The following is an 11,638-nucleotide window of genomic DNA, read 5'->3' on the forward strand; positions in this document are numbered from 1 at the left end:
GCAAACAAGACCCTGGTTGAGAACCAGTGCTCTTGGCAAACACCCCATCCTGCCACATAACAAAGTGAACAAGAAACTGTTTCCCCCTCCCCGCCAGTGTGAATCTCACTGCCTTCAAATGAATTTCCAATGCTTGCCCGTCCTTAGGTGGCAGTAACCTCCCTGCATCCCCAGGTGAGGATTCTGGACAGGTGCATGGTTCCTTCTGGCTTCTACTGGCCACTCACTGTTCAACTTCACAACTGCATTTGCTTTGTCCACACCCTAACTTGTTCTGTATCTCCGCCAGCTGATTTATAACCCTGTAATGTGTCTTTAATTATAGAGTTATGCTATCTCAAGTGATCACTTCATTTCTAAATACAACTTAATGGACTTTCTTCCTGGCTTGTTTAACAGTCAGTATTACTATAAAATCAAGCCAACAACTCTCTCTTTCTTTTTTTTCCAAATCTTCTTTCCAAAGTAAACCATAAGTGGCCCCATTCCTTAAGCTTACGTCATATTCTTTTGTCCCTGGCATCTAGGTCACTGTAAAAAATGTCATTTGGAGCCATCCCAATCAAGTTTCTCACAGTAAAATTCCTAAGTGGGCACTTGCTGATGGTACCTTATAATTTTTTTGATGAATATCCTCATTTAAATGGTTCTGTGTTGTGTCCCATTCTACTTCACTTCTACTTTTACAAATATCTTTTCTTCCTTAGGTAGTTTACTTTTGAGGTCTTTGGCAAATCCACAGAAGACAGAGAAATCCTAGGGTCTGTCTGACTTTTTATCTTCCTCTCTCTATTGGAACAGAGATCCTTTTATTCTTTTATAAAAATAATGCATTTTAATTTCTTGATATTCTCAGGAATTTGCTGATACAAAAATTTCATTTTATAATGTTGAGTCCTGGCCAGGAGTACCAAATTCTGGACACTTTCTAGTCTCAAGTCAACAAACATTTAAAAAATTTACTAATACAATTTATAATTTCACCTCTCAACCACAAGTTGTTCTTTCATTGCTCTCAGTCTGGTCTCCGACTCCGTTATCACCTCATTCAATGTTATATTTATATCATACATAACATTACACCAGAATTACACTGAATATGGACCTGGATTTAAGTCCAACTAGTACCACTTATAATATGTACTGTACAACTTATAAGTTACTTAACCTCTCTCGGCTTCAGTTTTCTCACCTATAAAAGTGAGATCATATTTTCTTTATTTATTTCCCATATTTTCTTTGCTTTTTTCTGGGGGTTTGTGAAAATCAAATGAGCTTATGTAAAAAAAGGCTTTAAACTTAAAAACGATATCAATGTAAAAATTAATTTTTACTTCCTCCTAATCACCTTCCTTCACTTCCCAGCCTTATTCCAGGCATGCTTAACAACTTCACCCACAGCTCACAGCTCTTCCTTCTTTCAAAATCATCTTAGATTTTGTTTCGTCCATGACTCTGTATTTGTAGGTGGTGAGTGAAAATATCCTCACATTATATATGAATAAAATAAGATACACAGAAGAAAAATTAAGATAAAATAATGATATACCATGCTTCAGCAAAGTTTAAGTTTTAAACACATATAATTATAATATGGTTCAAATTAAAATCAAAATCTCCTAAAAACTTGAGAGCACTTCCTCCAAAAGATATCATTAGAATTGTATTGTTTCAAAGTAGCTTATTTATTGTTTTAAGATTTTATTTACTTGAGAGAGCGAGCAAGCACGAGCATGTGCATGCGCGAGCAGGGGGAGGGACAGAGGGAGAGGGAAAAGCAAGCTTCCCACTGAGCGTACAGCCTGACGCAGGACTCTATTTCAGGGCCTCGAGATCACAACCTGAGCTGAAGTCAGGCACTTAACCTACTGAGCTACCCAGGTGCCCCCAAAGTAGCCTATTTATTAATGACATATAAATTTATAATTACTTTATGTTTCAAATGAGAACCATTATATCATCAAATATTAAATGGTAATACTCCTTTAAACAAATTTTTAATAATTATACAGTATATTCATGACTCTTTTAAAGTGAACTCTGAACTCTTCTGATTTATGAGCAATTACCTTTTCTAATTCTTGATCTTGCCGATTCATAAGTGTTTTCCAGTGTTCATAAAGCTCAACATCTTTGGTTTGAATGTCCTTCAAAGTCCCTTCTCTTAATACACTTCCATCTTTCATGGCTATGATCTAAAGAAAGCACATATTAGCATAACTGTGACAAAAATCCTTAACTGGCCAAATGAATTATTTTATCTCAGACAGCATTTCTTAATGTCCCTATTTATTAATATGACTATAACATTAAAATTAATGAAATTTATTTTAAACTCTTACCCAGTCAGCATGTGTTAGATACTGTAATTTGTGAGTCACAAGAACAAGTGTCCTTTTGTCATCTTGGAGAAATTTCAAAATCCCTTCCTGCATTAGGTGATCACTCAAGTGAATGTCCAGGGCAGAGAATGGATCATCCTACAACCAGTAAAATGGAGAGAAGAAGAAACAATTTCTATATTCTTGATATGACTCAATTTCTCTAGAAAGTAGAAATATAAATAAGAGTAAATTATCTCTAACATCCAATTTATAAAAAAAACAGACCCTGTCTATATTTAAATTGTTGAGAAAAGGTTTTAAATTAAAAGTGAAGCTTTTATTTTCTCTTTCACCTTAAAAATTATTTAAAAAGTAAATAACAATATCCCAGGTGGTTTGTATTATTATATATAAGAACTTCAAGCTCAAAAGACAACACTTCTTGACAACCTTTAACAATAGACTGAAGAAAGAATAAAACAATAATTCCAGTAGTTGAAATTTAGATAATAAAAACAGTCATAGACTCCAGATCAAGATGGCGACATAGGAGGTTCCTAAATTTCCCTCCTCCCCTGGGTGCTCTGACTATGTAGCTACACACAGAGCAATTCCCTCTGAGAGAAATCCAGAAACTAGCTGAGTGACTTCTAAACACTGGAAAACTAAAAAAATACCCCATCTAAAAGACAGTAAAGGCTGAGACACATTCTCACTACAAACCTCACCCGCTGCCTAGCACCATACAATTGGAGGGAATCCCTAACACCCAGCTTCTCTCTGAGTAGTGAAGGATTGGGACCATACATCTAGTGCCCAAACATTTATGGCTGCTACCCAAGGAACAGGCCCCCAAATCACTGAGCTTTGAAAGCCAAGGTGCTTACATAGATAAGTCCCACAGAAATATAGGAAACAAAAAGCAGCTGGTAATAGGCACATGAGCACTTACCACATCTATCTCTCCAAGACTCAGCACAGAGGGAGCAGACAAAAAAGCCCTTTTCTCCGTCTCCCTGGAAGGAGTCTGACTGTACACTTTACAAGCTGCTACCGGAGGGTCCAACTTCTAATTGGCATGAACAGTGCTGATTATGATCTTTCCTGTAGCCTGAAAGAGCTATTGGGCACTTCCTCTGTCTTTTCTTTCCAACCTACTCTAACAATAAAACCAAGTTGCCAATATCTCCCTGGAAGGAGTTTCTCACCTCCAGTGTCCCACTTGTTGCGGCGGCCACTAAATGTACTGGCTCCCATCACCTCACTCTGATAGCCAACAGGGCTTGCATTCATGAGTCCCACAGGACTACAGCAAACAAAGAAGAAGTTTTTAAATAGGCATAGGGGCACGCCACATGGCTATACACCCTGACTCAGTGCATTATGGAGCAGGCAAAAATGCTCATCTCCCAGTTTCTCCCTGGAAGGGGTTTGACTAAATATTTTCCCAGCTGCTGCCTGAAGGTCCAGCTTCTAATCAGTCTCCATTTAGGTGCTGACTGAAATCCTCCCCTTTGGGACATTGATGGGTCTTAGCACACCATCAACTACTGGGAATCAGTTTGTGACAGCTTGGGCTGTCACAAAGTTCTGAGAGGCAACCAAAAGCTTGGGTCAGGCTGATTGATGAGGTTCATCGCCTACAGGAGACCAGTCTGTCAAGACTGGGAGAGCTGTCTACTTTACTAATGCACAGAAAGCAACACAGAGAGTCAAGGGAAATTAAGAAACAAGAGAACATGTTCCAAACAAAGGACCAAGATAAATCTCCAGGAACCAATCTTAATGAAATGGAAGTAAGTGATTTATTTGATATAGAGTTCAAAATGCACGAATAAAGTGAGCATTTTAACAAAGAGATATAAAATATTAAAAAATACCAAACAGAAATCATAGAGCTAAGAATATAATAATTGAACTGACAATTTCAATAGAGGACTTCAACAGATAACTAGATCAAGAGGAATGAAGGATCAGTGAACTGAAAGACAGGGCAGTGGAACTAATCCAGTCAGAAGAACAAAAAGAAAAAAGAATGAAAAAGACTGAAGATAGCTTAAGGGACTCAGAGGACACCACCGAGAAGAGCAATATATTCATTGTAGGGGTCCCAGAAAGAGAAGTGAAAGAAAGGGGCAAAATGTTTATTCAAAGAAATAATGGCTGGAAATTTCCCTTACCTGGGGAAAGAAACAGACATCCAGATCCAGAAAACCCCAAAAGTGCCAAAAAAGATGAACTGAAAGAGAGCCAAACTAAGACACATTAAAATTAAATTGTCAAAAGTTAGACAAAAAGAGAACCTTAAAAATAACAAGAGAAAAACAACTTGCTACATACAAGGGAATCCCCATAAGTGTATAAGACTTTTCAGCAGAAACCTTGCAGGCTAGAAGATAGAGGGGTGATAATTCAAAGTGCTAAAAGAAAAAAAAAAAAAAACTACCAACCAAGAATCTTCTACCCAGCAAAGTGGTCCCTCAGAACTGAAAGAAAGACAAACAGTTTTCCAGGCAAACACAAGTTGAAGAATTTCATCATCACTAGACTGCCCTTACAAGATATGTTAAAGGAGTTCTTCAAGCTGAAATGAAAGGACACTATTTAGGAAGAAGAAAACAAATGAAAGCATAAAACTCACTAGTAAAAGTAAATACATAATTAAGTTAGAATATCCTAATATTGTAACAGTGGTTGGTAAATCACTTAAAACTCTAATATTAAGGTCAGAGAGACACAGAAATATTTTATTAGTGGATACACAATATAAAAAGATTAAAACTGTGACATCAAAAACATAAAATGTAAGGTGAGGGGTATGTAAAAATGCAGAGCTTTTGTACATACTTACAGTTAAATTTTCAATTAAAACAGACTGCTTTAACTATGTTTTATGTAAGTTTCATGGAAATCACAAAGCAAAAACCTGTAGTTTATACACAAAAGGCAAAGGAATTAAAGCATACTACTATAGAAAATTATCAAATCACAAAGGAAGAGAGAAAGAGAGGAAGAAAGGAACAAAGGAAGTACAGCACAGCCAGAAAGCAATTAATAAAATGGCAAAACTAAGTCCATACCTATTAAATCACTTTAAATGTAAAGGGACTAAATTCTCCAAACAAAAGACACAGAGTGGCTGAGTGGATTAAAAAACAAGTCCCGACAATATGCTGTCCACAAGAGGCTCACTTCAGCTTTAAGGACATATATGAACTAAAAATAAGGGATAAAAAAAGATATCCCATGCAAATGAAAACCAAAAGAAAGCAGAGGTAGCTATACTTATATCAAATACACAGACTTTAAGCCAAAACCTATAACAAGAAACAAAGTTCATTTTATAATGATAGAGAGATCAATTTATCAAAAGGATAAAAGAATTATAAATATGTACCAAATATCAGAGCAACTAAATATGTAAAGCAAATATTGATAGATCTGAAGGGGAAAATAGACAGCAATACAATAATAGTAGGGGACTTCAATACTCCACCTTCAATAATGGATAGATCATCTAGACAGAAAATCAAAAAAATCAAATAAGGAAAATCAATAAGGAAACATTGTATATTTTACAAGCTCAGCATACCCTGATACCAAAAGCAGATAAGGATATTACAAGAAGAGAAAATTATAAACGAATATCCTTGATGAACATAGATGCAAAAATCCTCAACAAAATATTAGCAAACAAATTCAACAGTACATTAAAAGGAATATACATCATGATCAAGTGGGATTTATTCCCAGGATGCAAGGATGGTTCATTACAAGCAAATCAATTAATGTGATATATCACATTAAGAAAATGAGGAAAAAAATCATACAATCATCTTAAAAGGTGCAGAAAAAGCATTTGACAAAATTCAACATCTTTTCATGATAAAAACTCTCAAAAATTTGGATATAAATGCATATCACAACATAATAAAAGCCACAGGTGACAAACCCACAGCTAAAATCATTCTCAATGGTGAACAGCTGAAAGCTTTTCCAATAAGATCAGGAAGAAGAAAAAGATGTCCACTCTCATTACTTTTATTCAGCATAGTACTGGAAGTCCTAGCCAGAACAAATAGGCAAGAAAAAGAAATAAAGAGCATCCAAATCAGAAAGGAAGAACTAAAACTGTCAATGTTTGTAGATGACAAATATTATATGTAGTAAACCTTAAAGAATCCACCAAAAAACTGTTAGAACATATCAGACAAAGGGCTAGTATCCAGGGTCACCTGGGTGGCTCAGTCGCTAAGCGTCTGCCTTCGGCTCAGGTCATGATCCCAGGGTCCTGGGATCGAGACCCCCATCAGGTTCCCTGCTCCTCGGGAAGCCTGCTTCTCCCTCTCCCACTCCCCCTGCTTGTGTTCCCTCTCTCGTTGTGTCTCTCTCTGTCAAATAAATAAATAAAAAATCTTAAAAAAAATAAAAAGGGGCTAGTATCCAAAATCTATAAAGAACTTATCAAATTCAACACCCAAAGAACAAATAATCCAATCAAGAAATGGACAGAAGACATGAACAGACATTTCTGCAAAGAACACATACAAATGGCCAACAGACACATAAAAAAGTGCTCAACATCACTCAGCATCAGGGAAATCCAAATCAAAACCACAATGAGATACCACCTCACACCATTCAGAATGGCTAAAATTAACAAGTCAGGAAACTACAGATGTTGGCAAGGATGTGGAGAAAGGGGAACCCTCCTACACTGTTGGTAGGAAGGCAAGCTGGTGCAGCCACTCTGGAAAACAGTATGGAGGTTCCTCAAAAGGTTGAAAATAGAGTTACCCTACGACCCAGCAATTGCACTACTGGGTATTTACCTCAAAGATACAAATGTAGTGATCTGAAGGGGCACCTGCACCCCGATGTTTATAGCAGCAATGTCCACAATAGCCAAACTATGGAAAGAGCCCGGAAGTCCATCAACAGATGAATGGATAAAGAAGATGTTTTATATATATATATATATATATATATACAATGGAATATTATGCAACCATCAAAAAATGAAATCTTACCATTTGCAACAACATGGATGGAACGAGGGTATTATGCTAAGCGAAATAAGTCAATCAGAGAAAGACAATTATCATATGATCTCACTAATATGTGGCATTTGAGAAACGAGGCAGAGGATCATAGGGGAGGAGAGGAAAAAATGAAACAAGAAGAAACCAGAGAAGGAGACAAACCATAAGAGTCTTAATCTCAGGAAACAAACTGAGAGTTGCTAGAGTGGAGGGGGGTGGGAGGGATGGGGTGGTTGGGTGATGGACTTTGGGGAGGGTATGTGTTGTGGTGAACGCTGTGTATTGTATAAGACTGATGAATCACAGACCTGTACCCCTGAACCAAATAATACATTACATGTTAATAATAAAAATTAAAAAGAAAAGAACTAATAAGTGAACTGCAGGACATAAAATTGACACACAAAAATCATTTGCATTTATGTACACTAAGAGAGAACTATAGAAAGGGAAATTAAGAAAACAATCCCATTTACAATCACTCAAAAAGATTAAAATACCTAGATGAATATAACAAAGGAGGTGAAAATCTGTACACTGAGGACATCGGTGAAAAAAATTGAGACAAACAAATGGAAAGATATTCTGTGTTCATGTATAACAGGATGACTATAGTTGGTAATACTGTATTGTAAAATTGAAATCTGCTAAGAGAGCAGAAGTTACGTGTTCTCATTCCCCCCCCAAAAATGTAAATATGTGAGGTAATGGATGTGTTGATTAACTCAATGATTAACTCTCATGATGTATGCATATATCAAATTACATGTTGTACATCTTAAATATATTTTATTTGTCAAATATACTTCAATTAAAAAAAGAAATTTCAGGTGGAGTCTGACTGTAGCCAAGTTAACTACCTTTGCTAGAACAAATCAACTACCATTATGGGAAAATATAAGAATTTAGGGGCTCTACAATATATCACCTACAATACCCAGGATACAGAAAAAATTAACAGATATATAAAGTAATGGGAAAGTTTGGGCCATAGTCAAGAGAAAAAGCCGTCAGTAGAAACTATGACTCAGATGTAAGAATTAATAACCATTTAAAGAGTTATTATGATATATTCAAGGACTTGAAAATATATGGTAAAAAAAGCATAAAAATATTAATTGGATCAAATTAGATAATATAAATAAAGTACTTAGTATAGTACCAGGTAACTAATAAACACTAAACTAATGACAGCTATTATTATATTATCAATATTAATAGTAGTAACTACAAGGATATCATACCTACCACTGAACTAACCAACAATCATCTTGGGAAGAAAGGAAGTTTTTATGTATCAATTAAGACATTTAGAAAATAATTTGGGAAATAATTCCCTGGTGATGACATTCCTGTTAATTATTTTAACATACGTTTTATTTCTATAATGTTAAATACAGCATGACGTTTTGGAATCCTTAAAAGAAGAAAACTCGGAACTACTAGAGAAAACTGGAATGTTTCCAGAAAACAATGAATTAAAAAGCAAAGTGACATGCAGGGAAGATGGTGAAGAGATAATTAATCACCAATTAAAACACCACTCATGGCAGGGGATGAGAGAAACTCAGGGACAAAATAGTACAAAATGGTAGAGGTTTCTGGTAAAGAATTGGGAAGAGTGACTGGAACAATGAAAAAGGAATTCATAAATGTCTTCTTCATCATTCTTATTTCTTCGTTGGTCCTCCATACATGCAATATGAAACAAATTTTTACTTTGTCTTATGGGACCAAAAAAGGTGTCCACTCGATCAACTACACATAGGTTACATATTGAAATATTTAAAAATTACAACAGGGGAAAAATTTCTAAACAATTGAGTAAGCACAATCATAGTGTATATACAGATAAATTGCATTGGCTAATTATCTGGACAGTGAAATATAGAAACAATTTCTATCGAGATAGAAATTAATATCTGGAAGTTAGAATAAATGCATGTATGTGGTCATTACACTAGTGATATGATTAGCTCAATAATTTCACAAAAGTCTCCATCAATCTCTGCCTGCATCAGCAGAAACTATAAGCAAGAAGGCTTTATTAAAGTATTTAGGAGAATCCTGTATGAAAAAGAAATATTAGCAAGGCATTTAGATAGTTAAAGGGTGATTTAAAATTATAATAGCTTTTAAAAAATCAGTCTACTGATTTCATAGTGATGAATAAAGAGGTGATATAATTAATGTCTTCAAACGGCTTTTATGGGAATACATTTAACCACAGAGACATGCTTACAGTAATCTCATTTATTTAAATCATTTAAATAATGCAATATTTTGGACAATGTAATATTTCAGTTAATAAAATGATTTCGTTATACAGACACACACATATAGATACACATATACATATATATCTTAATGTGTGTATATATATCTTAAACATATAATTAAACAAAATGGGCTTAATGACACATTGTCTTGATTGTCCTGAAATTTCTTTGGATGACATGGGAGATACTTCAAAATTTTTCAGAACCTCTGGATCATCTTAATGAACATTATTTATTTTTGAAATGTTCCAAGAAGAAGTATAAATAAGAGATTGAATTAGCTTTCTACTACCATCTATTGAGTTTCTTTTTTGAATCATCATAGACATCAGCTTTTTACTTGTCATTTAGCTTCTTTTAATAACAAGAAAATCTCTTATTTTAATTTTCTAATTGTTAGATTTTGGATAAGTGATAGAAAGACCAACTGCTAATATATGGAATTTCTTTTAACAGAAGTTATGATGGAACTTAAGAATTACTTTAAAAAGGAGAGTTCAGATATCAATAGAAAGTGATATGGGATAAAGTAATGTTTCCACAGAGATGGAAAAATAGCACTGGTATCAGGGTTATACTGACAAAAGTTTCTTTATCTCCATTTCCAATAAAGCAGCAAGGATATAATGACCAAAACTAAGCTACCAGCAAATCATTGACTTTCGAAAATCAGGTAATGATTGTAGAGGTAATCTGATTGTTTCTGAAACAACCTACTGCCTCTGATTCCAATAAAACCCTAAGAATCCCTTGTGATACAGACAAAACTATTCCAAATAATTCTGAGAACTTTTCACATAGAAATAGGACATGAAATAGAAATGAGTTTTTAATAATAATTCAGTTTGGTTTTCTATAAAATTCTGACTTTAAATGTGTAAGATAGTAAGGCAAATGGAAAGTCCATTATCTCTGAGTTGAGAGGCTGAAATTTTAGTCATGACTCCACGTCTCTGATGCTGGGTAATTTTTCAAACTTGGTTATTTCATTTGCAAAATGGAGATAATAAAGAGACTTGTCAGCACATAAAATTGTTGCAAAGATCAAATAAAAGAGTGTTGTAGAAGTCTCTGCAAAGCGTTTTAGAAGTGTTATTTTATTATTATTTTCTTATAAAGTCGTGGTAGATTAATACTTTGGTAATCCCTTTTAAGCATCACAGTGAGAGTTCAGTGACTTCCAGGAATCTCTTAACAAGGAAGAGTGCAGTGGTTAAGAATACAGGCTATGCGAGAAAGGAGTCCATCAAAATCCTAGAGAAGAACACAGGCAGCAATCTCTTCGACCTCAGCCGCAGCAACTTCCTCCTAGAAACATTGCCAAAGGCAAGGGAAGCAAGGGCAAAAATGAACTATTGGGACTTCATCAAGATAAAAAGCTTTTGCACAGCAAAGGAAACAGTCAACAAAACCAAAAGACAACCGACAGAATGGGAGAAGATATTTGTAAATGACATATCAGATAAAGGGCTAGTATCCAAAATCTATAAAGAACTTATCAAACTCAACACCCAAAGACCAAATAATCCAATCAAGAAATGGGCAGAAGACATGAACAGACATTTCTGCAAAGAACACATACAAATGACCAACAGACACATGAAAAAGTACTCAACATCGCTCGGGATCAAGGAAATCAAAATCAAAACCTCAATGAGATACCACCTCACACCAGTCAGAATGGTTAAACTTAACAAGTCAGGAAATGACAGATGTTGGCAAGGATGCGGAGAAAGGGGTACCCTCCTACACTGTTGGTGGGAATGCAAGCTGGTGCAGCCACTCTGGAAAACAGTGTGGAGGTTCCTCAAAAAGTTGAAAATAGAGCTACCATACAACCCAGCAATTGCACTACTGGGTATTTACCCCAAAGATACAAATGTAGTGATCCGAAGGGGTACATGCACCCCAATGTTTATAGAAGCAATGTCCACAATAGCCAAACTATGGAAAGAGCAAAGATGTCCATCAACAGATGAATGGACAAAGAAGA

At 35.2% G+C, this 11,638-nt stretch overlaps 1 protein-coding gene across 8 annotated transcripts in view; it reads right to left on the bottom strand.

Annotated features, from left to right (window-relative positions):
* The window catches only part of ABCC9 (ATP binding cassette subfamily C member 9), a 137,585-nt gene that overhangs the window by 46,319 nt on the left and 79,628 nt on the right, over nt 1-11,638 (bottom strand). For all 8 annotated transcript variants that reach the window (XM_081821328.1, XM_081821325.1, XM_081821329.1 and 5 more), the window contains 2 exons: nt 2,343-2,480; nt 2,070-2,195 (listed from right to left, as the gene is read on the bottom strand). In XM_081821328.1, coding sequence (XP_081677454.1) covers nt 2,070-2,195; nt 2,343-2,480 — 264 coding nt within the window. The remainder of the gene's footprint in view (nt 1-2,069; nt 2,196-2,342; nt 2,481-11,638) is intronic.

Source organism: Leptonychotes weddellii, chromosome 5 (assembly GCF_054177405.1).
Source record: "Leptonychotes weddellii isolate Sample4059 chromosome 5, ASM5417740v2, whole genome shotgun sequence".
NCBI lineage: Eukaryota > Metazoa > Chordata > Mammalia > Carnivora > Phocidae > Leptonychotes > Leptonychotes weddellii.